This window comes from Miscanthus floridulus, chromosome 8 (genome assembly GCF_019320115.1).
Source record: "Miscanthus floridulus cultivar M001 chromosome 8, ASM1932011v1, whole genome shotgun sequence".
Classification (NCBI taxonomy): domain Eukaryota; kingdom Viridiplantae; phylum Streptophyta; class Magnoliopsida; order Poales; family Poaceae; genus Miscanthus; species Miscanthus floridulus.
In genome coordinates, this window is record NC_089587.1 from 46,143,314 (window position 1) to 46,169,945 (window position 26,632).

The 26,632-nt window shown below is 46.1% G+C and overlaps 4 protein-coding genes and 1 long non-coding RNA gene across 8 annotated transcripts; 3 read left to right on the top strand and 2 right to left on the bottom strand.

The window, feature by feature from the left end:
- The first annotated feature begins 6,909 nt into the window (after positions 1-6,909).
- LOC136471865 (F-box protein SKIP1-like) lies at positions 6,910-11,291 on the top strand. Its single transcript, XM_066469613.1, has 2 exons — positions 6,910-7,282; positions 10,346-11,291. Exons 1-2 carry the CDS (start codon positions 6,972-6,974, stop codon positions 10,917-10,919), a joined length of 885 nt encoding a protein of 294 aa, XP_066325710.1. The 5' UTR covers positions 6,910-6,971; the 3' UTR covers positions 10,920-11,291.
- Positions 11,292-12,531: 1,240 nt separating this feature from the next.
- On the top strand, positions 12,532-14,133 carry LOC136471867 (uncharacterized). The gene is made up of 2 exons (XM_066469614.1): positions 12,532-13,292; positions 13,417-14,133. The coding sequence occupies exons 1-2, from the start codon at positions 13,094-13,096 to the stop codon at positions 13,740-13,742; spliced, it is 525 nt and encodes a 174-aa protein (XP_066325711.1). The 5' UTR covers positions 12,532-13,093; the 3' UTR covers positions 13,743-14,133.
- A 3,302-nt stretch (positions 14,134-17,435) lies between these two features.
- Positions 17,436-19,629, top strand: LOC136471868 (uncharacterized). 3 transcript variants are annotated; one of them, XM_066469616.1, is made up of 2 exons: positions 17,436-18,795; positions 19,242-19,629. In XM_066469616.1, the coding sequence occupies exons 1-2, from the start codon at positions 17,755-17,757 to the stop codon at positions 19,260-19,262; spliced, it is 1,062 nt and encodes a 353-aa protein (XP_066325713.1). In that variant the 5' UTR covers positions 17,436-17,754; the 3' UTR covers positions 19,263-19,629. The 3 variants fall into 3 exon arrangements, with proteins under 3 accessions (XP_066325713.1, XP_066325715.1, XP_066325712.1); XM_066469618.1 differs by having other exon boundaries at positions 19,334-19,629; XM_066469615.1 differs by lacking the exon at positions 19,242-19,629 and adding an exon at positions 18,873-19,223.
- Positions 19,630-21,091: 1,462 nt separating this feature from the next.
- Positions 21,092-23,418, bottom strand: LOC136471869 (uncharacterized). 2 transcript variants are annotated; one of them, XR_010762140.1, is made up of 4 exons: positions 22,762-23,418; positions 22,342-22,462; positions 22,182-22,268; positions 21,092-21,808 (listed from the first exon to the last, which is right to left on the bottom strand). It is a non-coding gene; the product is annotated as an uncharacterized lncRNA (long non-coding RNA). The 2 variants fall into 2 exon arrangements; XR_010762139.1 differs by having other exon boundaries at positions 22,342-23,418.
- Positions 23,419-23,789: 371 nt separating this feature from the next.
- On the bottom strand, positions 23,790-25,214 carry LOC136468990 (uncharacterized). The gene is made up of 4 exons (XM_066467361.1): positions 25,046-25,214; positions 24,612-24,808; positions 24,349-24,494; positions 23,790-24,273 (listed from the first exon to the last, which is right to left on the bottom strand). Exons 1-4 carry the CDS (start codon positions 25,212-25,214, stop codon positions 23,790-23,792), a joined length of 996 nt encoding a protein of 331 aa, XP_066323458.1.
- Positions 25,215-26,632: the final 1,418 nt, after the last annotated feature.

Genomic DNA, 26,632 nt, shown 5'->3' on the forward strand with positions numbered 1-26,632 from the left:
GAAGACCTAGTCTCTGATCTCTCCCTACACATGCCACAGGCTCCGCACTCTGCATTATGGGTGGTCGGCTGCAGTTCCTTGGTCATGCCTACAACTCCTACACATGCACGGGCTCCGCACTCGATGTTATGGACTGTGGGCTAGCCAAGGCCATAGGGCTCAGTAGCGAGCTAACTGCTCGGATGCTACTTATACTATGTATAATTACATTATGGTTAAAACTATGAAGCTTTTTCACCAAAATACTAGTAAACCGCATACACTTGCACCTTATAACATTTATACACATACATAAATGTTCTTTGTGCTTCGCGCATTCTAACTACACTGACCAGATGTTACAAATGATAATCTCTGAGCAGATCACCGAGCTTCGACATTATTGCTCATCTCACCAAACAGGTCAATGTCGCCGACCAGCTTTTTTGCCGTGTCCTCCACCTCATCCTCCAACTACTGGGTCTCCGCCTCGCCCAGCCCTTTGGCGAATCCAGCCCCTATCGCCTGAAGGTCAATGGCTGGATAGTGGGACCAAACCACCACAAGAGCGTAAATAGCAACGGTAACAATGGTGTCACGGTTGAAGCTCTTGAAGTTCTCCCATGCCACCTTGCACCTCTAGATGATGGTATCTGAACGTTGTGGTCTGTCATTGGGCTGAGGAGCCGATTCTAGGTCGACGCAGTCGAGCACCGGTTTAACTACGGCGACTATAGCATCGAACTTATCCCTTTAGGTCCTGGCCTCCTACACTAGAACATCAAACTATGCCTTGGCTTTATGATGGTAGCCTGCAAGCATTACAAGGTTCCATCATACAAGGAGACTACTTCAACAGTAACTCTAACTAGGAAGTATTCACCTTTTAGCTCCTCGGCCAGTTTGTCTACTCGCCCTGACTCCTTCGCCTTCTCTTCCTAGAGTTGCTCGATGGTCTGGCATAGCTGGCCGAGCTTCGCATCTTGCTTTGCAAAGCGTAACAGTCATCACCACAAATATGGTCATTCAACTATACACAGCACATTTGCCGATATACCGTACCTGCTTTCTGCTCGAATACGCTTCTGAGTTGCTTGGACTTCTGCTCTAGTTGCATGGAAGCACTCGCCAGTTGCTCGAACTTGCCACGTAGCTGCTCGGACGTAGTCGCCAACTGCTCGGATAGGACGCCCTTCTGGTACTCTAGGTCCCGCACGTTGGACTCAGCAAGGTCTCGCTCACACTAGGCCCTTTGGATATTTTTCTCCATAAGGTTCATCACCTCCTTGAGTTTTTTATTCTCCTCGGTGAGGGACTCCATCCTTTTGATTAGCTGGTGGCACTGCTCGACAGTCCGAGTTATTCCCTGCAAGTGCACAATGATAATGATAAACTCTGATCTCCAACATCACAGGCGAGCACTCCATGTGCAGCACTGACCTTGATTTGTTTTACCACTCCGGTAAGGGCGGACTTCAGTCTCCTCATCTCCCTGGTGGTGTCCTCCTCCTCGACAACTACCACCTCATCGCTGCACCTATGAAGGATTCAGATAGATTGGGGTCGAGGTTCTTCACGCTCGATCTCTTCCATTTTGTCCTCCTCCACTGTAGCTGGAGGCACCAACTGGGAACTCGATTGCCGGATAGCGTGTCTGACCACGCCCTTCGAGGCCTCAGGGAGCGCCGTCTGCTCTTTTGGCACCGCAGGTTTCTCCGCTCCAAATTCCGGCATGACGTCGACAACTCCAGCCTCTACTCCTAAGGATCCGGCGGTTCCCACCATTGGCTTAGGTGCTACCACCAACCTGTCTGCCGTCGACGCCAACCATTCGTTGTCGCTAAGTCCAGTAGAAGGGGCGGTTGATTCCTCCGTAGGCTGCCGAGCACCCAGGGACTCTAGGATGGGGTCCACCAGTATCTCATCTACCCTAGGGCTAGTCTTCGGCTACTCATCAGTCTAGACAGGTGGGGCTAGATCCTCCATACGCTTCGCTCTGCATCAGATTGGCTCGTTAATCACCAAAAAAGCTAAGTAAATCCAAGGTGAAGATACTTATGGTTTGGTCTATCGGTACAATTTCTTAAACCGGCACTGTCTACCCGAGCCACCAGGTGCGACCATAGGGTTGACTCCTATGCTTTGGGGTGGAGGTCTTGCCGTCTCCACTGTCAGCCTCCTCTACGCCTGCTACTCTAGGACTCTCTCCACCTGCCGCTCTGAGACTCCCCCTGCCTACTGCCCGGGGACTCCCGTCACCTGTTGCATAGGAACTCCCATCGCCCGCTGCTTGGGGACTTCTTTGCCTCTCCTTGATTGTACCCCCGCGCGTATGTTGCGTGGAGGTGCTTCAGTGTTCAGTGGCGAAGCAACTAGAACTTCGTCGTCATCCGACCACTCGAATATCATGGTCCTTCACATTCGAGTGGTCTAGTCATCACCAAGCGAGATGCCATCCAGCTTGAGGGGAGCGGTACCCGCCATCTTTCTCTTCTTCTGGGTTGGCTCGTCTGCCGCTGCCCTCTTCCCCTAGATTTTCTCCGACACCGGGGACAGACTCTCTGACGAGATGCTAACTGCTCCCTCCTCAGGTTGCGGTGGTGGCTGGGCATCTACTCCCTTTGGCCATTCGCTCTTCAGCATGCCTAAGAAGTACACCGCCCTATCCTGCGAGTGGATCTTCACATAAGTGAATCAGTTCAATGCTCAAAAATGACAAAAGGTAAAAAGCATCAGGAACATACAATTGAGATATTTACCTAAGGAGGCAGATTCTTGCAGTTAAAGGGCTTCATATACCTTGACATGCTGAATGAGGCAAATGGAGCGAATAACTCTATAGCCCGCTCTTCCATAATGTCCCTCGATAGCATCTTTGGCCTCTCCCGGGTACCGTCGGCCTCCCCCTTGAATTCAAAGGTGGGGTGGGCTCTCTCCTTACAGGGCTAGACGCGGTGCACTATAAAGCTCGCCGTGACCAATCCGCTGTTGGTCTTCACACCCTTTATTAACTAAAGAGCTCCCTCACTTGCTCCATATTAGCGTTGCTTGGCATCTCTGACTAGCTCTTCTGGCTCTTCGAGATATGGTTGGCGTCGCAGTGGACGGCCGGGTGGCTCTGCCTCATGTAGAACCACCTGGCGTTCCACCCCTTTAGTGACGTGTTCAGCGGCATAGTAAGGTACTCCCCGCCATTCCATCACACAGCTGAAGGTACACTCCACCGACCACCTTGGAACCACCGCCGCCTCTCTTCTTTAGCCAAAAAAGGTGACGGAAGAGGTTGAAGTGGGGAAGGATTCTGAGATATGCCTCATAGAAATGGATGAAGATAGAGATATGTAAAATGGTATTTGGGTGGAGATTGCACAGACTAACCACCCAAAGCTCCAACAAATCCCTCAGGAATGGATGAATAGGAAATCCCAACCCATGCCAAAAATAATCCTTAAATACCACCACTTCATCGATATGAGGCATTGGGAAGGGCTCACCGAGGGCTGGCCACCATTCGATGGTGGTGCGGTCAGGAAGAATGCTAGCTTCCACCAATCTGTTGAGCTCCACTTCTCCCGTACGTGATGGCACCCACTCTTCGTCACATCGGGCTTCGGCGCTCGTCTTCTTGGGGCTCATCTTCTTCGATTTGGTAGCTTCCTTCTTCGGTGCCATCTCTTAGATCCGATTATGGTTTGGTGGTGGAAGCAAGTGTGGATGCGAATATGGAAATGTGAGGGCTGAGGAGGAAGACAAAATGGCAAAGTGGCAAAGGTGGGAACGCGGGATGCGGCGACGCAGTTATAAAGCACTTTCCCCACCCTTTCGCATTCGAGGGTTTTTAGGGAACTGTTCCGGTGATTTACGCCACCCCAAATTCTCCGCAATAGCAAGGTGGTCCGTCACCTGGGCTTTTGCGCGACTGTGGCCCGTATCGTAGATTTTTCTCTGCAATTTGTTATGGCCCACCAAATTTTTGCCGATATCTCCGCCAACTGTTATGGCTCAGTAATTACTACTGTACAACCATTACTCTGCTATTTTCTCCGTGATTCTATTTTCTCCATGATTTCCTCTTGAGGCTCGGGGACTGTGTCAGCATTACGTCTCGGTTCCTCAACGCATCGGGGATTTTTCTTCAGTTGACTGTTATTTCTGACCCTGGCACCACGTGGCCACGTCACTTACTGTTAGGTTCGGGGACTAAGTGGGCATACTTCACCTCATGGTGAATGTGTTTGCTTTTTTCTAGAAGACTCCGTGCCTCTTGAAGCTGAAGAAGACTAGCTCCTTTTCTCGTGGTCGGACTCTAAGTGGGCACACTTAGTCTACTGCGAAGAAATTTTTTATTATGAACTTGAGCTCCTTACACCCTTATGGCAAGCCGCACTTGGGTTATACTGCTCGGCTATGGTTCACGCTGCTCGGCGATGGTTCACGCTGCTCGGCAACTGCTCACAACCGCTCGGCAACTCATCACGGTGGTCGAACCATGAGTTTTGACTGCTCGGCTTTGTTCGCACCTGCTCGGACAAGTTCAAGACGGCATTGCACAATGGGTACAAGGTGCTCGAGGACTAGCTATGGGGGGTATGACCCCGGATACCCACAGTAGACCACATGGGTTGCGCCCTCAGGGGCGGCCCAGCCCACAAGACGAAGCCTTATGGGGCACGACTCTGCTCGGCGCTTCTCGTAAGACACCGAGAAGATATCCTGAATAATGGAGACGGGGATCCCGATCTTCCGTCAGGTGATGGTAACTATCGTTGTGGCGGAGAATGACACACCGATCCGGCTTCAGATCGAAAGATCGAACCCTGCAATCTTAGCACCACAGCTCCTCTGGTTATCAACCGAGTCACGGACCAGATTGACCTCGCCAAGAAGGCTAATCCCTGCCTGCGCAACGAAGAACACAAGCAAGAACAAGAAAGATCACAACCAAATTGCAGATGTATGATTAATCTCACGAGTTGGGGTCTCACAAACCGAAGAACGGCGAAACTGTTTCTTAACAGAATAATCTAAGCAAAACCCAAACCCTAATGGAGGGGCGGCGGCTGTTTATGAAGACTCTAGGGTCATGCAAGACCCCTGGACGCGCCCCTAATGGGCCCAAACTCGATACACGGTCCAACGGACCAAAAGACGGTGTCGCAGCACCCTGGCAGATTCTGGACGCTGACTTGTTTCGACGATTCCCGTTGATTCCGAACAGCTTTTGACGTGAAACCACTTGGATTGGCTTCCTTATCAAATTAGCTTTCCATCCATATATGGATCATCGAAAATGGAGTCCGGATGCGTCCTGGGCGACCAGTTTAAAGCAGACTGGTCCTGGAGGCCGAGGCAGACTCGAATTCGTGTTGGACTGGGCCTCCGGCTTGTGTTGGACATCCTTGCTGGTCATCATCACCTCCTCCACGTCCTCTTAGTCCCTCTTGACCCTCTCCAATGTTCCTAAGCAAGATAACATCATTAGGTAGTAGTCTATTCTCAAAAGTATGAAAAGGATCGCTTAAGAACGAGCCCACTTGTAAATTTAGTTGACGCATTCGAGCCCGGGTCATTGGACCTTGCATGACGGTTGAAGGATCAGCTGTTACATCCAAAGGAGTGATGTCCTCATCACTGAAGATACTACGAGATCTGTTAGGATATGTATGATCCCAAGATTCCTGTAATCAGTTATTACTTTCTGGTTATTTCTCAGATCTAACCGACTTGTAACCCTGCTCCCTGGACTATATAAGGTGGGCAGGGACCCCCTCCAAACTCATGCAATATCATATGATAGCTAATACAAACCAATAGACCACAGGAGTAGGGTATTACGTCATACTAACGGCCTGAACCTATCTAACTCGTGTGTCTCTGTTGCCTTCTTGTTCTCGATCACACGCTTCTCTATCGATCAATCTACCTTCGTAGGATACCCCTTGGAGGACTACCGATGATATTCTATCGACACGGTCCATCATGGCCCAGTCTATGATCCCGTTCCCCCGACGCGGTGGAGGCCGAGGAGGTCGTTGATGATGACCCCGGCTGTGGCGGCGGCGGCGCCTGAGACGGCGTGCTATAGCGGCGACGTCAGCGCCGCCGCGACCACGGATGGGCTCTCGAGCGGGGGCAGCTTCATGAACCTGTGCCCGCCCAACACGGTCTCGATGGGCCGGAGGTACCTAGACGTCGCCCGCCCCGACGACGGCGACGGCGGTAGTAGTTCTTGCTCCTGCTTGTAGGACCTGCCCATGTACTGCAGGATCTAGCCCAGCGCGTCTTCGCTGGAGGTGTACTACAACCCACCGTGGTGCTGGTGCTGGTGCGCCGCTGCTGTAGCAGCAGCCGCACCCTTGCCGCCACCGTGCCCGTGCTCGTTGTTACTACCGTGCTTGCTGACCTGCCTTCGCCTGATGACTCCCTGTGGTAGTGCTTCTTCTTGAACACCCTGCACACCACCCACCTGTCATCCTGCTCGTCCTCCGACGACGCACCAGCGGCGACCTGTCCATCACAACATCGACTGATGATAGAGACGGACGTGGCCAGCTACGCGGTGCCCGGTGGGGCCGCCGTCGAGGACAGATGGTGTTGTACGTGCCGCCGCCGATGCTGAGCGGGTGATGGTGGGGGTTGAAGACGAAGCTGACATGTGGGGCCCACGCGTCAGCGATTGGAGGGAGAAAAACAGCACGGGTACATAGGTCATTTCGCATGCTTTGTAGGTCTTCCCAGGCTCCCTACCACGCTGGCGTGCCACCTCAATAAAAATAATAAAAACATAGGAGGATTACTCTTTGCAATGGTAAATATGTAGGGGCGCGTATAAAAATGGGAAACGGAGGAGTGCCATCCGATGGAAAAAAAAGGTTAAAAATCCCCGCCCCCCCCCCCCCCCCCCCCCCCCCCCCCACCCCCCCACAACAAGGGTCGTCGACGAGGCGGAGACGGCGTCGCCTGCGTCGGAGGAGGCGAGGGACTGGTCCGACATGACGGCGTTGTGCCTTGACGAAGCGTTCTCGCGGCTGGCGCTGGAGGACCTGTGGCGCGGCGCCATGGCGTGCTGCCGCTCCTGGCGAGACGCCGCGCGCTCACGCCCGGGGCTCTTTGCGGTGCTAGACCTCGAGCCCGGGTTTGCTGAGTCCACACCCGGAGCTGAGGCGGCAGCGTGGTGGACGCCCGCCTTCCAGCGCCGCGTCGACGCCATGCTACGCTCCGCCGCCACTCTCGCCGCGGGGGAGCTGTGTGAAATCCATGTCCGCCACTGCTCTGACGACGCGCTCACCTTCGCCGCCGAGAGGTGCGTTGGATCTTTGATTTGTTAGAATTGATGCCTCATGCCTGGAGGGTGTGGCGTGCCCCCCGGCCTCACGCCCTCACACAAGGAAATGTTTTAGCAACATTGGTGCTTTTCTTTCAGCATGTATATTGGTAGTTCTACTGCAATTGAAGATCCACATGACTTTTTAAAAGAATCAGATTATCTGGAATGATGCATATGCAACTGGATGTGCCTCGCTAAGCAAAATTTCTGGTTAAGTTGTTTTAATTGCGGATGCAATTTTATGTGTGTATCTTTGTGCTTTGAATCTGTGGATTCTTCCTTGTCTGCTGGTGGTCTCGAAATTTTGTCTTTTCATACAAAGTAGTGAATTCCTCATTCATGTGATGGTAATGGTCTGCTGCATACTCTCATTTCATGACTTTTTAGGCAATGGCTTGCTAGGACTAATGAATTGACAGAAGTTTATATGGTAGTTTGAAGTGAACTGAGCTAAAGCAAAGAGGGATATCTTTGAAATGGAATACTTCAAGGATGCTGAGCCTATGGTTGTGTTTTATTGCTCTAAAAGGATGGTGCTACAAATGTTTGTATGTTATTCTGAACATATGACAGATTTGAGATAGATGTGCACTGAAGATTCTAGTAATATTCTTCCTATGGAGAAAGGGGACCATCTTCTCCAAAATCTGAACATCCAAACCATGTTGGGTGTTGAGTTGCTATCATTTCAAGGAACTAAAATGTTGGGTTTTGTCTTGGCTCTTTTTAAAAAAGCGAAGGAACTTAAACAAGAAAAAATAAGCATAATTTCTTCCAAGTAATGCATTTTCAGGTATAAACTCGAAACCAGCACATATATTTAATTTTATACAAGCTGATTGAAACATGTTTCTAGGAAAAAGATCTTCTGAACTAGCCTTCCAGAATGTACAGCTTTTAGGATTTTGTCTTCTGGGAAACAATTTCGGGATTGTATTCGACAATTACGAGCCTTATCACGACACAATAGTCACATATGTTCTTGATTTAAGCTTGCTAGTATATTGCTCTTTTGTTTTAATCTTTTCTTGTTTTCCATGGTTGAGTCATGACACTTTGATCTGGTAGAGTCGGATTCATACAAGTCAAACCCAATAGTCTCCCTTCTTGAAGGATTTGATAGATTGAATCACAGTTTGATCTATTAAAGTTGAGTTCATTAAAGTTGGATTCATGCAAGGCAACCCAATAGAGTCTCTATTATTGAAGGTTTTCATAGATTGTGGCTTGCAAGTCTCTTTTCCGATGCTTCCTTTATACAACAAATTCAAGACTTGTATACAAGGCAACAAAGGATTTGGTGCTTTGTGTGTGTGTGTGTGTGTTCTGGAAAAGACACTTCGCCTCTTTCCTTTGAATTTCTCTCTTAATGAAATGACACACAGTTCTCCTGTGTAGTTTTGAAAAAAAAAAGAGACTTGTATCAAGTTAACACAATCAAATTGTAGCAGTGTGCACCTGTGCACATGTTGTTTTTTGACTGAAAGAATTGAAATGCAGTATTGAAGAATTTGCTTTGTTTCCTGTGGACCAAATTACAGTTCAGGTCCAGTGTTCTTAAGGCATCACCTAGATCACAAGATGCTCGCTGGGGGCAAGGCATGGCCCACGTCTAGAGAGAAGAGGGGCCAGCCATGGAGAAGAAGGAACATGAGGCATACTAGCAGGATAGACAACTATCTTTACTCCCGGTACAGATCCACCCTTCCTCAAATGTGGTGGTGACGATTTCCTGGGGGGGGGGGGGGGGGGGGGGGGGGGGGGGGGGGGGGGCTCCATTTGAGTGGCTGGAAGGGGTGATTCGCCACTTGGCCACTGAAGATGCTTGGGGGATCATCTGGGAGAGAGGCAGAGAGGGTAACTGTTTTGTGGGAGACGGAGGGGAGGTCTTTGTGGGATGCTGGCTTGGGTTGGGCTTTAGTAGGCTAATGAGCTCATTTGTTCCTATTGTTATGACCTGGAGGGGCATATTTTCTTTTTCTTCTCTGATTTATTCACCTTCCCGCATCGCCTTAAGAGCCTAGGTGATAAGAAGGTGGCGGGTCACCACACCTCGCCTTAACGCTTTAAGAACATTGCTCAGGTCACTTCAATAGGTGGTTCAAGTAGTATGTCCAGAAACTTGAAAAGTAGATATTAACCTGGACTACCACACAAGTGTACAGGCCTGAGATACAATGCATCTTTTTCTGCTGTAATATACGCATATTCCATTTGTTACAAGGTTTAGACTATCCTGGATGGGGGCTTGTTATATGAATCGTGTGATTGTGAATGAAAGTTTCAGTAGTTTTATAATATGTTCTGGGAAAAGAAAGACATCAATATGCACAAAAGTATCTAAATTGGTATTGCTTTATTATATTCACAACAAAGCAAATTTAACATATGTTATTATTATAAGATTTTTGTGTAAATACAATGGTATCTGTTTAAATACTGTTACCTCCTTTCTAGTTTTCTTTTTTTGTGGTGAAACCAATAATTGTTTTCTTTTTTATGTCATGTGAGAAGCACAGAGTTATCTCAATTGATTTAAAGTAACATGGGTCAAATCCTGCATAGCTAGCTATTTTAGATTGACCCCTCTTAGTTGTACATCTGTTCTAGCTTGTTGACTGTTCTTGTTGGGGATGTAACCTCAGTAACAGGTCCGTATACCTAGAGTAGTTCCTAGTGCCCTTTTTTGTTTGGCTTTTGCTTGCTCCATGAGTGAGTCATTCTGGTGCTATTTCTTTTGCTTGATTTTTTTTTCATTGTGATGAGTTAGGTACTCTTTTTACCATTTTTTCTTCACTTCAATTGAAAGTATTACTCTCTTTTTCCACAACGGCATAGCCAAATTCCATTACTTGACAGCAACGAAATTACAAGAGTTTGTTGCAAACGAAACATAAAAGCCTAGCAGAAGGCACATTGGAATGAACATGCAGGGTTCATCCAACTGGCACCACGTAACCAACCCACAAGCGTTTAACATCGCCAACTACGAAATTGAAAGTATTACTCTGAGCTCTTAAGTGACTTAATCATGTGCAGGTCTCCAAGACTTAGTATCCTTTCCATCAAAACTAGCCCGGCAGTAACTGATCGATCGATGCTCACTGTCGGAGCATGCTGCCCCATGCTTACAGAATTGGACATCAGCAACTGCTATGAGGTTTCATACAAGTCACTAGAGTTGATTGGCCAGAGCTGCCAGAACCTCAGGGTCCTCAAGCGCAACATATTCCACTGGATCGATCCATCAGAGCATGTCGGAATAGTTCCTGAGGACTACTTAAGAGAATGCCCCGAAGATGGTGACAGGGAAGCCATTACAATATCCAAGTTCATGCCAAAGCTGAAACATCTTGAACTGAGGTTCTCAGAGTTGACCGCTGTCGGCCTCAGCTCTATCCCTGAAGGATGCAAAGACCTGGAGGTTCTGGACCTGTTTGGCTGTGCAAATCTTACAAGCCGGGGAATAGACCAGGCTGCTGCTAATCTGAAGAATCTGGTGACGCTAGTGAAGCCCAACTTCTACATACCCCGTTCCTCCTTTCACATGGGGAGGTACGGCCACTGGCAGTTATACGACGAGAGGTTCCAGACAAATGTATTTCAGATATGATTATAGTCTCAGGCTATGCCTCAGGTCCTTTGACCTATATGATTTAGATTGTGTGTATGTGGGCGCAGATAATAGCAATAATGTGTGGTTTGAATTGTTTCTCTGGATAACATTTTGTACAGATATGGTTGTGCTCCAGTTATTTGAAGAGTAGTACGTTGGTTAATATACCTTGTTGCCTATATAGGCTTGCAAGAGATGTTTTAGTGGATATTTTGTCGTCCAGAAATCAAAACGACATTTTGAACGAGGAATTTTCTGGACGAAAACTCGCCAACGGTCAGTTCATAGCATCTTAGTTCTTGGTGAATGGTCCATTTGTCTTATCCCTATACTATTGTGCTTTGGATCATCCTGGAATAATGCCATAACCTGTGCTCCACGTAGCATGGTTTGCTTAGTCGATCCTGATTGTAAGGCATCTTTCGTGCTTGGGTGTCATCTTCCTGGCCCTATGCTGCACCCGACTGTGACCGCTCGATGCCGTTACCAGAATACCAGCCATGTTCATGTCATCTGCACCACAATCCGATGCGTTGTTTCGCATCACCTTTCGGCCAGGATCTGTCTGACTATTTGCATCTTCTTCATTTTTTTGATATATGACTATTTGCATCTTTTGTAGCAGTCTAGCAGATGACGCTATAGAGTGGCTCCAATTCTAATCTAATCCCAAAAAGTATTCCTGCTGAACTGAGGGCACCCGCTATGGTATAAGCTAGTTGTAAGCCAACTTCTTTAATAGTGATAACTTTTAGCATATAGCTCATAATATAAATAGTCCCACATGACACTCTCACATGTTCTTGGATATGTGTATGAGCTTAGCTCTTAATCAAGAGCTAGCTTTTCTCTCTCGTCTATTAAAATATGAAAGAATGCTTAGAGCTAACTTATGGAAGTGTTCGGCTGATATGGATTATTTACTGTTCATGCTGGAAAACACTGTTTATGCCGGAATGTTGTGAGAGAAAAATACTGCTCTGGCTGGAAAAATAAGCCGAACAAGCCGGCTTCTTTCCCAGCCGAACACAACCATATGTAGCCTGTTCGGTTGGCCGGTTCGTATCGTTGCTGGTTCGTAAAGAAGTATTGCTGGCTGGTTTGTGTGAGAGAAAAATACTGTTCTGGCTGGAAATTTACGATCGTTTACGACAAGCTACGGCCAAACGAATAGGCTTATGGTTGTCAGCCATTGCGGATGCCCCTAGAAATGGAAATTCAATGCCTTCCTTGGTCGGGAAGACTGAAATCTTCCCTGAAAAGACCAGCTTTACCTTCCCTTTCGCTCATTGATATCACATTATCCTTTTCAAGGTTAAGAATGAGACTTTATAAAATTTGTCAGTTAAATCGTTCTCGAACAGCTAATCCATAGCCATGAGCTAGTCTTGTCGACTTGCCGTGCACCACTCAAATATTCAACTAATTTTCTTACATGTTATGCTGGAAACCATATGCATATATGCATGTGGCCATCCTTTTTCTTGTTCTTCATCTGCATTACAATTCATTGAAAACTACATATATAACAGAATGGAAAGAGTAGACAATGTATCCCATCCTTCCGTTTGTACTAGTCAGTGACTGAAAAGATGAAATCCAGTTGGCTGGCTTTATCTTTTTTTTTAGAAAAGGGAATATATTAATATCCCAGCTTCTGCATCGATCAATGCATATGGTTGGCTTTTGGTTGAGATCTTGCAAGCAAAGGCCATGGTCCATGGAGCACCCACCACATGCAACAAAGCCACCAAATCTGCACATTGCTGTTCCATATGTTCCACTTTTCCCTAGCAGCACATCATTAGTGCCCAAAGGCATTGAAACAAAAGAAAAAACCGAAGTGCCAGAACCAGCAACCTTTGCTGGGATTTAGGTCCCATTAGACCTGAACTGTCCCTAATAATCCTAATTTTGTTTTTTAAATATCAGTATAACCCAATGGTGTGTATCAAGAACAAAAGAACGGATCCATTCACGTGGTTTGCTGATCTTTTTTTCAGAATGTCTGCCGTCGAGAGAAAAAAAGGCACAATGGAATCAGGTGCCGTCTTGCCAAATCAGTTGCTTGCCTTATCTTGGCATTGGCAGCAGCTACTACTCTGCAGACTGCAGGAGTTATAATAAGAGAGTCTCGGGGGACACTCCTCCGCATCAGAGATTCAGAGCTGATGAATTGCTTCTGGTGTCCTGTCCATCTCATCATCAAGATGAAAAAAAGCAGCACCGTCCTCGCCATCTCCATCTTGGTCCTCCTCTCCCTTGCCTCCCAGGTCTCACGGTGTGCAGCATCAGCTGAGGGAATCGCCGGAGTTTCCGCAGCGCGTCATCGGCTCAGGCCTCGTCTCCAGGTGCAAGAACAATTGCACGGTCAGTTTTGCTCTCATTTTTTTCTTCTCTTAATTGGTCCCTGAATCATTGCCATGCATGATTGGTCAAATTATCCTCTAACACGTCTCTCTAAGAAACTGGTTGGCTTGTTCATGAACTGAAGGCGATATGAAAGACCACCTGGAAATCCAGAGTCCCAGCCGGAAGCTTGGGCCTGCTGGGCATGAGGTGGTGAGCACAGTGGAGTTGAAGCATCACAGGAGGATTACCACCGGACACAAGGGTGGCAGTGCCGGCGGAGGCGCCGGCGCTGGTGGCGCCGCGGGCGCGGGTGCAGGCGCGGGTGGGCGGAACGCGGGTGGCGGGGGCGCCGTGACGAGGCCGCACGGCTCCAAGAACGGCGCGGCGGCGCTCCCGGTGCCACCGGTGGCGTCCGTTCTGACGCTTGCCTTGGGCTGTGGCGTTGCTCTGTCAGCCTTGAGCTTCTGACGAAATGTGTCTTCCTGGAGTTAACGTTAGTCAGTATCTCCGAGCCGAGTTTACGGGTATTAGTGTACTAGTTTCTCGATTTGTTTGTTATATATCATTATCATCATGGTGTGTAAATGGCAGTCCAGCTATCTGTCAGTATACTTAACTAAAACGTTTCAGAGTCCACATGAATTCTTTTTTCTTGTTTTTGTCCTCGGACAATTTCACATAGAGGAAACTTATATGAAATTTCTGTTATCTTCTTACGATTGATTGATGTGGAAAATCAATGGTCCTTGTGTAATTTATATTGATCTGCATAATTCTAACTTGCTTCAAGCCCACTTGTTAGGGACCTTTGGACACAGCAGGTAGTAAAACATGTAAAGCTTGAGCAGTTCGATAATCTGTATTGAAACCTCGTTTTATTGTGGAAAAATTCGTGGTCCTACGGAAGATTATCCTCAGCCTCGCTCGAAAACTAGTTTTTTTCCCAGTTTCTGATTGAATAGTCCTGTGCAGAGAGAGAGAGATTTGCTGCCTTTTGTCTTTTTTGCGACTAGAGAGATTGATGGCCTGTGTATTGGCATTTGGCGCCGTGTAAACCGTTCAGTTGCCTCCCACTAATTTTATTCTTTCTTTGTTTTTCCAAGATCCGCTTCTTCTATTCTTTCTTATCCGAGGAAGAGAATTTTGATCCTTGTTTCAAGGGAATTGGTGGGTCGTCCAAGCGACAGTAAAGTTTGGTAGGCTCTGAAATTAATGCGAAACAATTTTATTGTCACGCTTCCTGGAGTGCAGGCACCTGAAAACACAGAATCAAAGGCACCTGACAGCTTGTCACACCCTTAGGTCCTGTTTGGTTTTCATAAGTCAGGTGACTGAAAACCAGTGACTTATAAGTCATGCCTGTTTGGTTGTAGATGACTTATAAGCTCATTAAAGGTGTGGGCCCCACGCGGAAAAGGATGACTTATGAGTTTTAAGCAGGGGTGAACCAACTTAAAACTAAGTTGGTGGTGTTTAGCAAAATAAGTCACTTATTTCACTTTTTAACTTATAAGTAGGTGACTTATTTGGAACAAAACATGTCATTATTTCACTTTTTAACTTATAAGTAGGTAACTTATTTGGAATCAAACAGGCCCTTAATGGCTAACATTTGCAAATATTTTTTAAGAACAATTTTTTTTACTCTCAACCTGCAAAACACGATCTATAGAGCTATGTCGAATTATTTGAAACGTTTTGTTAGCTAGAAGAACCTTTATGTTCGCTACCAAAAAATCAGCCAAAACAATGACCTGTACAATGTGATATAAAAAAAGTCTATGTTCCACTAACAACTCTCTGTTTTGTCCTAAACTCAGACTTCTGCATCTCGTGGGCCTAGCTAGGAAGAAAAAGCAACATATTTTTGGGACGAATTTTCGTGTTAAATAACGTCTTGTGCCCACTATTTTTAGTTGAAAAATAATTAAAAGAAATAGTTGGGCTTGGGGAAAAATGAGCATGAGTGCTTATGCTATCCAAGCCCTATTATCAGTAAAAGCCCAGGCCATTTTGCTCAACAAATGTTTGCGAAACAATCTTCCATCCTAGATCGTTAACCGGCACATTCCAGTTGAAAGAGCATCTCCAGCGATCCCCAATATAACTCTCCCAATAAGTTAGTAACGAGGATGACCCAATACCACTTTTTGGATTATTAAGGTAGTTGCTGCAGCAGAACACCAATAAAACTCCCACAATACATGGGACCTACATGTCAGGTAACAATTTGTTTATTTTTCATTTTTTTTCTTTCCTTTTCTCTCTGTTCCTCTGCCTTTGTCACGCACGGCCACACCTAGTCCGCGCCGGCATCTATCTCCTCGACGCCCACCTCGTCATGAGCTCGGCCTCGCATGGCCCCGCACGCACCAGTCGTCCCTGTCCCGGCCACAATCCCGCCTGCGCAGGCCTCCGTCCTCGGCCGTGCGCACGGCCTCCGTCCCCGGCCTACGAGCTCCTCGGCGGAGTAGGGCCGGCACGGCGCGGTGGAGTAGGGCCGGCACGGCGCGGCGGTGGGCGCGTAGCAGCTACGCATCGATGCCGCATCCGTGCAGCGCCGCCCGCCGCTCCCCACCGCGAAGCTCGTAGGTGCCCCGGCGTCCTCCGCCTGGGATCTACATCACCCGCCACTCCCTTGAGTCGTCGTCCTCTGCCCCAGGATCACCATCGCCCACAGCTCGCCACACGCGAGATTCTCCGTTGGCGCAATAGGTCTCTAGCTCCAGCCGGTGGCGGCCATGGCTGCGGCGGGCCGAGGCCAACGGCGCGCAGGCCTGGCCGGGGGCGACAGTGACAGTTGGGGTGGGCCCCAGCTTTGGGGGAGATGCAACTCCCCTTCTATTTGAGGGGAGATGGGATGTTTTTTTTTTGCCACGAAAAAAAGAGGTTATCTGGGACCGCTGGAGAAGAAAAAGTGACTCATCTCCTCCAATATGACAGTTTTATGGGGATAAGGGGTGGGATTGGAGACTGCGGGAGATGCTCTCATCTGTGGTTATTTTGGTGTGCCCTACATTTAGCGAAGGAGCTGGTTTGGGAGCTCTCTTTATCTGGGAAGGAGTCTGGAGTCTAGAGGGGTGTTTTTGCAAATCCAATCCCTATATTTAGCTAATGAGAGTGGGATTATAGCTCTTCTGGAGATGCTCCCGGGTCACCTAAGAAAGTTCATAAACTAGTGGGGCTAAGCCAACTTGGGTTGGCCCGTTTTACAGCTTTTGTGCAAGGATTATACAAAGGGGTTGTATGGTCTAAATAAAAAGCCTAAATTTAACTACTAGCACATGGCCCACGATGGAATCAATTTTTTTTTTTTAAAAAAAACAGGGTGACGGTGTTATGAGTTAGGAGTGTACATCTCTACCCATCTTTTATCATCGATCCTAATATATGCAATATCTTTTATCGTACATGTATAGCAACTTTAATAATTAGTTCAATTTTGTATGAATATTGCAGGCGATATATGTGCCTTGTCATTGTAAGAAGAATTCAACATATTGTCTCAAAAGACAAAGAAACTCGCCAAATGAGAATATTTGACAAAAGAGACCCCGTCGCATTCCCAGTTAATCCAACATTTCAACCTATTGAAAATGCCGTTCGGCCACGTGGCAGTTGCCGACTGGCCTGTCGGCGCCTCCGTCGTTGGGTCCTTCGTGCCGCGCCATCCCACGCTTGCTTTGGTTTCTTCGTGACGGTCGTTTAAAAACAAGTGGCCCCACGTCCAAATCCATTGAAACAGATGAAGCCCATCACCGGAGCCATATGGGGGGCCCACAGTTCCTATCGAGTTGACTGATGACTTGATTCCGTTTTTTTTTTCTTTTAATTTAAAATCCTTCATATTTTATTTGGGGCCAGACTGACAGATTCTGGAGGAACTGGGAAATGATTGTGCCGGCTAATGTAATTTAACAAATCAGGGAAATTGTTTAAACAAAATTCAATGGGTACCTTATGTATCAAGCCAATGGATTAAAGCCACTCTTTGGCACTACAGCTTTCTTCTTGCCCCTGTCACAATGACGGTTAACAGAAAGATTAGTTTATGCAACAAATATAGCTTTCCTTCCTCCTAAAGTCGCCAATTATTGACACTTGAAGATCACTCAACATCACATCCTCGTTGGAAAATCAGAGCTTTCGGCGTCCGTTTCAGCTTCAGCAACACGCTCTCTCTCTCAAAGGTTGGTGCCTTGTCTGCCTGCTAGTTTCTTTTCTTTCGGATTTGGATAAACACACGGTTACGTGACGGCTTGTCATCGTCCACTTTGGATTCTTTTGCTGATAACAAGCCAGCTAAAAAGCAAGATTTGTCATAATCCAGTGATCCTAAATCATATATTTTCTTTTTGTTTCTCTGAAGATTCCGTTGTTTCCAGAGGTGTGCATCCACTGTTCTATTGATTTGACATTTCTATGTTAGTGCAAATCTTTTTCCTTCTGAAGATCCCGTGGCTGTGGAACCGAATCGACGATGGCCGGAGGTGTTGAGGAAGAAGGCGAGGTGGCGGCGCTGCGGGAGGCCCTGAGGCAGCAGGCGCAGGCCGTGGAGGAGCTGCGGGCGGAGCTGGAGGAGGAGCGGCAGGCGGCGTCGTCAGGGGCCGACGAGGCGCTGGCCATGATCGTGCGCCTGCAGGCGGAGAAAGCGGCGGAGCGTATGGAGGCGGAGCAGTTCCGCCGGGTGGCGGAGGAGCGGATCCAGCACGACGAGGACACGCTCGCGTTCCTCAAGGTCGTCGTCTTCCACCAGGAGATGGAGATAAGCTCGCTCAACCGCAGGCTGCTCGCCGTCCACGCCACCGGGGACGATCCCCTTTCGCCGGCCGTCGATCTCCCCTGGCTGCGGAAGCTGGCCAAGAACGGCACCGTGGCGTCCAGGAGGAACGCGTCCCTCCCGGCGGCACACCTGGAGGAGCTCTGCTCGGAGCTCGACGTCGTCGTCGACAGCGACGCCGGCAAGAAGTCGACGGTCGGCGACCGGAGGCCGGCGAGGACGGTCTCGGACATCGGCGAGGTGATCGGCAGGGAGGAGGAGTGGGCGACGACGCCAACGCCCAGGCTGCACCGGTCGGCCTCCCACCGCCTCCCCCGGCGCGCGCCGAGCTACTCCGCGCAAGCGCAATGCGGCGTGCGCTCAGCGGGCCGGGCCTCGCCAGAGATCATCGCCGAGGAAGACAAGAAATCGTGCAAGAGCAACGCCACGTTGGAAGCCGACATCGAGCAGATCAAGGTCACCGTGCAGTCTCTCCAAACCGAGTTCACAAAGCTAAGAGAATCCACCTTGTCCGTAGGGGACGCACATTCCCAGATACTAGCCGAGATCCACGCAAAGCTCGACGGCGTCACGCCGCAGCGGCAGAGGAACTTCGAAGGACCAAGCCCTGAGCTGCTGAAGAAGAAGGCCACCACCACCAGAGAAGGAGGAGGATGCAGCAGCAGTTCTTCTTCGTCTTCCAAGGAGCAGAGCTACCAGCCACAGGCTGAGCGTGAGCTGCTGATGAACCGTTTCATTGAGGTACGTGGCCTCACCTTCTCTGCTAGCACCATTGTTAGACCCCTGATCAAGGCTGCTGCATCCATGTCACTGCTTAGGTGCCTCCTGGTTTTGGTCTTGGCCGTCGCGATTAGGAAAGTTTTGATGAACTCTTAATGTGTAAGCAATGCCATGGTCAGTTCTGTCAATGGACAATTTTGTTGCTGAAATTTTTTTATTAGCTCCTTTTTTTTAATCAGACATTGTAATAATATATATAGCATCTCTTCTGAGATGAACAATGAACAGGAGGTGAAACAATAATTTGCGGCCTTTTTAACATTATTGTTATGTTACTTTAGAAATACTGAGTTTGAGTACAAAAGTCAACGCATGAGTGCTTATTGACCGCAGTTCGTACATTTTGTTCTCCTAATAATGCAAAAAAGACGTGAACCAACGAAGGATTTTCGTTATTGTTTTTGTAGATGGATTTTAATTGTTGTTAGCTTCAGGATGTGAGATAGCTGGCTTTTGAGCTGTTGGACGACAGCATCTTCTGAATTGTCTGTCTCAACAGGCGATGATGTACATAGTGTGAAGATCTAGACGGCATTTTGAAGATTTTCAGGTGTGAGTAAAAGATTGATGATTGCCAAATTCTTTTGCTTTTTTTTTCTTTTTTTGTTTACTCCAATGTTGGCATATACAGAGCCAAGCATGGCCCATGATACAAAGGTCGCATGTACCTGCGTCCCATGTACAATGCTGGTACTGTGACAGAAAAGGTACAGTCCATGTAAAGTTATAGGAGATAATTTGTAAAGGCCCTTAACTGAGCAGAAATGATTATTCTATTTTCTATTACTTTAATAATAGCTGGCAATAACCTCAGTGAGTGCACAGGTGGAAATATGCTGTCACGAGCGCTCAGCGACCTTGTCAAGTATACGTATTTAAAAAAAAATCGCTTTCTTGGGCAGGCGATTGCCGGCAGAATACACAGCAGATACAAACCACCAGCAGGAACACACTCAACAAATAACTAGAATTCAAGAGAGGGAAGTTTAAACTTTAGTGCAATTCATCCGGAAGTGAAGTGGTACGTTCAAAATGGAGTAATAAAAAAATATAGACAATGACACAATCATTAACACACCGAAATATCATTCCAACCATGGCAACAGCCGCTTCCAAATGCGGCACAATCCGCACAATCCTAGCGAGCTTTACATGCAATCTTGTTTCCACCGAAAGAATATGGACACAAAGTGGTAGAAACTATCAGCCTGTTCGCTTATTGGTTTCAGCCAGGGCTTATCAGCTAGCCAGTAGTGTTTTCCTCTCACAACAAACCAGCACCAGCCGGACTTATCAGCCCAGAAATCAACCAGCGAACAGGCTTTATGACTAGGACTGGTTATTATGTACTGATTTTGCTAACCTGAACTTGCAATACCTTGTTTGAGTAAACAAAGTAACAATAAGTTATTAGATTAAATAATCATACTATAAGATAAATAAATTCCAGACGAAAATAAACTAGAAACATATTACCCATATGTTGAGTGGACCAGTCAGTATATATATCATATAACACCTGAAAATATGTAGGTAGGAATGTAGGATAGGTAATATGATACGATGAGGGGTCAACTGTAAAAATCTTCTATTATAGTTAATAAGAATCCTGCTAAAAATAATAATTAAAACCAGGGTAAGTATTTCCTAACAATTTTGCAGCTGATAGAAAAGGAAAATTTTCAATTGCAAGTTGTACTTGTCGTGGCCTCACCATATCTACTACTCCCTCTTTTCTAAATTACAAGTTATTCATGATTTATTTTAGACAACCTATATCTAGGTACACAGCAAAAGCTATGTATCCACAATACAAAGACACCTGTTTTTTTTTGGGACTTAGGCCCCTAGTCAAAGGCCGTTGCATCCATGTCATTGCTTAGGTAGGTGCCTCCTGAATTTGGTGTCAATAGACAACCTTGTTGCTGAATTATTTTATTTACTAATATAATGTCCGTGCTAACACTACGGCAACATCTAGAATACAATGACAAGAAAAAGGCTGTAATTGTCACAATCAGTTGGTCATAGAAGGCCTAACCTCTTGTATTGGCAGCACATAACCATCAAGTACTTATTCGAGACTGCCATTGTACCACATATAAGAAAAAAAAACCACCCAAACAAACTGAAGTAGAGGATTAGCTGCAAATTGCATTCCCATTTGCTGCAACTTAATAACCCACAGTTTGATTGGTGTTTTTATTTCCCAAAGGCAATTTATTCCAATACAAATATTTTGTCTCAATTGGAAAAACAAGCTTAACAGTCTCAATTTATTCCAAATTTCCAATACAAATATGACAAGTAAAACAAGATTAAATCAATAGACCCATAAGTCCATAACATCTTTCCTTCTCAGTGACCCCTAACAGTAACAGAGTAAAAAAAAAACATGAGATAAAAAAGATCTACAGAATCCTATTCTCTGGTAACCATTTGATAGCAAGTTCGCCAGCTGCTAAGGGAAAGCCAAAACATGCCATCGATTCCTGCTACTGCACCTTAGCCGCAATGGGGAGAGATGTCAGAGGTGCCGGTGCCCAGCCCCAGTGCCCTGCTAGGCTGCTACTGCAGCACGCAAACTGGAAGAGAGATTAGAGATTGGTAGGGAAAAAGGAGGCCAGAGGTATCAAGCTTAACAGTTTACGCCCTGCTTAGCTGGTACAGTAATTATATAAGTCAGCTAACGCTACAGTAAAATACAAACATATTACAAATAAAACGAGCAATGAGATTCATTAATATTTTTATCACATAATGAATGCCACATTCCGCATTGATTAGCTGCTATGCACCTTCCTCAACCTGTGCTACAGATCGGCCAAACCCCTCCCCTGCAACCGCAATTACAAAATAACACCACTGATCATATACTTTTTAGATCTTTTGATTGATGCAAATTGACAGCTTCTTTAATTGTGTTGAAAACTCCTTGATCATCCATTCTTGTTTGTAACCAGCCCACTGTAGCCTGTTAGTAAAAGTTAATTAACAGAATAAATCAGGAGATACTTATGTCTGCAGTACATTATTTAATACTAACTTACTGCTAGCACAGTGCATTCTGTTATTTTAAAATAACACCATTGTTCTTCTAAAACAGCCAAATTACATTGCAGAAAAAAAGGTGTACCCTCACAAGATGTAGAGAACAGCTTCTGAATTAAACGGCTGTTAAATTAAGTGAAGATTGCTTATACCTACCTAATGTCAGCAAATGTACCCTCGCAAGTAAACTATCATTTCATGCCGGAACATGGTGTAGCCCCTTCCTTTGGGTGATGCGGACAAAGCAAGGTAAAGCATGGGCAGACAGGTCTAGAATCTCAAAGATTGTTACTTACTTCTAGAAGATCAGATAGAGCATCTTCAAGAACAATTGGTTTTTCTAGTTGCATTGGCATGCTGTCAGGCCACCCAACCAAATTACGCTACAAAAGAGAAAATGGTGGTATTGTTACTTCACCAGACATAGTAATTATCAGTATAAGGGGAAAAGATTACCATAAAGAACATTGTAGGATATAGGAGATTGCACAAATGACCCTAGCTTATCCACAGTGCTATCGCCCCGTTTATTTGCCTCTCCCAAGGAGCTTGTTGAGATGGGGAGAGCCGCATCGCACTGGAAGCATTTTGCAGTATATGAATGAGGAGGGCTGCTGCTGCCACATCCACATGTCTCACACAACACTATAAGAAAGGACTCGAAACGTGTGACACAACACTATAAGTCGATTGGTAGTGGATGCATTTGGTGAAAGTACTCGAATAACTGATCAGTGTAGCTCATCATCAGTTAATAAACAAACATAAGCAAAATACTGAACTTATTATTACTTTAATTTATATATGATATATGATGATGAAAACACAGGTCAAAGCAACCACATGTGAGCAGAGATAAGATTACGAACGGCTCACCAGCGTTCGTTCCAGGCGTCGATTATTGAGCTCCTCGAGGCAAAAATGTCACCGCCGTCGGGGAGGCGGGCAACGAAGTCGAGCGGCTGGGCGGGTTTGAAGCCATCACGCACAGCTGCCGCCCGCCAAACGCCGCACCGCGCCGCCCCCCTCAACTTCCATGCCGAGGAGGCGACGCCTGCGATGGTGGTTCGGACCCCCAGCCACGACGGTTGCTCCCGTTGCTGCAGCACCGGCCACGACGTCGGCAAGGGTGCCACCTCCGCTGCCACCGCGCCCTCAGGCGAGCAACCGCTGGGGCGCCCCTCCAGGCCCGCCGCGCCTTTGGGCCGGCTGCCTCCGGGGCGAGGACGGATGAGTGGAGGTAGTCGCCACGAAGGCCCGATCCACAGCCTCCTCGGCGCATCTGGGCCTTCCTCGAGTGGAACAAGGTCGAGGTCATCGGAGCCGCCGCCTCCTTCGCCTTCCCCGACACCGTTCCCCGCGCACGAGGGGCCGGGGCGCGGGCACCGGCTGGCCGCGCAGGCGCCGGAGGGAGAGGGGGAGGCGCCCGCGTGGGGGTGAGGAAGGAAGGGCCGCCGGGGCTTGCTCTCGCCGGGGCGCCGTCGTCCTGCCCCCGCCGCCGCCTCGGGAAAGAGATGCGGCACTGCAGATGAAAGGACCGTTGGACGTGGTTGAGTAAGGCCGCGTTTAGATGATTTTTTTTTTTTGGTTTTTGGCAACCGTAGTACTTTCGTTTGTATTTGATAATTAGTGTTTAATTATAGACTAATTAGGTTCGAAAGTTTCATCTTACGATTTCTCACCCAACTGTGCAATTAGTTTATTTTTTGTTTACATTTAGTACTCCATGCCCTAAGGATGAGAGAGTATGTGCAGGCCCAGCCCTGTCAAATTATAGACCTGGAGCAAAGCCACAGGCGATGGGCCCTTAATATAAGTCTAATAATATAATGATAATTTTAATAAGTGTAATGTATAAAAAAATTGTTATGAACCAACAAAAAAGTTATACATCTTATATTACCTTAAAATTTTCTTCTAATATTTGCTGCTGCGAAGTCATTGATGATGGCCTCAATATCAATTTCATCTAATAATTTCTTCTCGATGCATAAAGTTGCCAAACCATTTAATCTTTCTTGAGACATTACAGACCTCAAATAATTCTTCAATAATTTCAGCTTTGAAAATGTTCTTTCAGCTGAGGCTACAGTCACAGGCATAGTGAATAGGACCTGATAAGCAATAGAAATATTAGGATAACAATCCGCTTCTGTGACAAACTCAAAAATCTCCATAGTAGACATTGGTTTATCTGGCAGAGTAGACTGCATAACAGCTAACTCAAAAATCATGTCATTTACATCAACATCCGATGAACCATATGAAGAGAAAGTTTTTGCAAATTTAATGCAATGGTCTTTTAGATCAGCACCATCCATTGCCTTCAAGGATGTTGAATTCATTAGAAATCCGAATTTTTCATTGAATGACTGTAGTTCTTTAAATCTGTTTTTCAATGAACTAATTGCCATATCAATCATAACAAAAAAATAAAAAGTTTCAAAATCCTTCTCAGCTTACAAGATAGCTTCATTGCATTCAGTTTCATCAAATTGTTTCTTCCTAACAGAACGACTCTTTACTGGAAATGATGCCTCTACTCCCATTTCAAGTGTTATTTCTATGGCAGCAACCACACTATCAGCAAACCCAGTATTTCTGTAGATCTAAAAGTAATTCACCATATCTTCTATATGCTGCAAGGTAGAATCAACGCACATGAATGGTGATTGCAACTTCTTACTGACAATATTTATAGAGTATAAAATATTATGCCAAATAACCATACCAAGTATGAACTCAAAGCTGCCAAGCATGTCATATAAATTTTTTGCATCACTTCTATCCTTTGGTTCAGTATCTCCATCATCACTTAGCCACAACAAAGCTGACCTTAGTTGAGGAGCTTGATATCTAATTGCTCGGACACTTTTGATGCGACTCTCCCAACAAGTATTGCTTAATGATTTCACGGTCAAATCTGGAACATGTTCAAGCAAAACATTTCATCTTTTGGTAGAACCTGAAAATAATACATATATTATCTGCACAATTCTAAAGAATGAAATAGCTTTACTGCATGATTTAGCCATATCACAAAGAGTGAGATTAAGACTGTGGCATGCACATGGCATATACAAAGCCCTTCGATTTATTTCACACAAATGACTTTGTACCCCCTTATGTTTTTCTTTCATATTAGAGCCATTGTCATAACCTTGACCTCTAATATCATCAACATTAAGGCCAAATGATTTGATGGAGTCAACTAATACATTGAAAAGCCCCTCATCAGATGTGTCATCCACCTTCAAGAAACCAAGAAAGTACTCCCCAATTTTTATTTTCTCATCAGATATATCAACACATCGAACCAACAAGCTCATTTGTTCTTGGTGACTCACATCTAGGGTACAATCAAGAATAACTAAGAAATATTTGGCCTCTTTAACTATCTTTATGATGGAGCTTGTAATTCTAGAAGCCATAAGTAAAATCAACTCATTCTGAATTTTATGACTAAGATAATGATATTGTAGCTCTTTGTTTTGAATGCGTCTAAGGTGGTCTTGCATTACCAAGTCAAATTCAGCAACTATCTCACAACAAGCTAAGAAATTACCATTCACATCATTGTAAAGTTGCTCACTAGATCCTCTAAAAGCTAAACTACGTTTACCAAGAAACTTTACAATGGCAACAATTCTTAGTAGAACTAGCCTTATGCGTTCTTTCTCCTTTGTGATTTGATGTTGCAACTCCTTGTCAATTGTTTCATGTTTGCTTAATCTAACTCTCAATTCATTCCAAGAGTTCATGTTGGTCATATGATCCACGCTAACTTCATGCTCTTTTAGTCTTTCACTAACATGGCTCCAATCTCTAAAGCCATCATGCCCCAATGAACTCTTGCGGTTACTAGAACCAAACAACTTACAACAAAAGCAAAACACTTTGTCAACACTTTTTGAATAGACCAACCATTTCCTATCACGTACCTCGCCATTGCTTATTTTTCTAGAATAATGAGTGTATGCAAAACGTCTTGATCTATCATCCATAGGAAACACAATATTTTCTTCTCTAATAGGCCCCTTCTCCACTAATATGTCCCTTGCTTTGTTATCAAGATTGCCCCAATTTATTAGATCATACATATTGAAAGTGCATTTGCCCCCTACGTGGGTTTTGGTGTATTGATGACATCCAAATTAGGGACTAATGTGATCTTAATGAGATATGTTGCAGCTATTAGTCCCATGAAAGATTCAAAGAGTTGATAAAGATGAAATGGTATCCCTCAATTCTTAAAGTTGTAAAGGCGGACGAACTCAAAACTATCTCCAAAGGTTTTAATTTTGTTTTTGAGTTTAGGATCCGCCGCACTATAAAGAGGCATGCAAGTTTAGTTGGTCTGAGGAAGATAGAGTGCTCAAGCATTTAAATAAAATCAAAAGTGAGTCACTCTAGCACTTCACGCGCACTTAGAATAATTTTCTGTGACTTTCGGTGTCGGAAGTCCTGACGTAAGTCGGAACTCCCGACAGTTAGAAGTCCCGACCTAAGCCAGGAGTCCCGGCACCTGTGCTTCTGACTGCTCGCTGTCTATGCTCGTCGGAAGTCTCGACGTTCACCGGGAGTTCCGACACTAACCTGACCCTTGCCGGGAGTCCCGGCATCTGTGGTGCTGGCTGTTTGTTTAACTGAGCACGTCGGAAGTCCCAACGAACGTCGGGAGTTCCGACCGTCGGAAGTCCCGATGTTTGCCGGGAGTTCCGACACTGACTTTCACCCGTGGACTTCT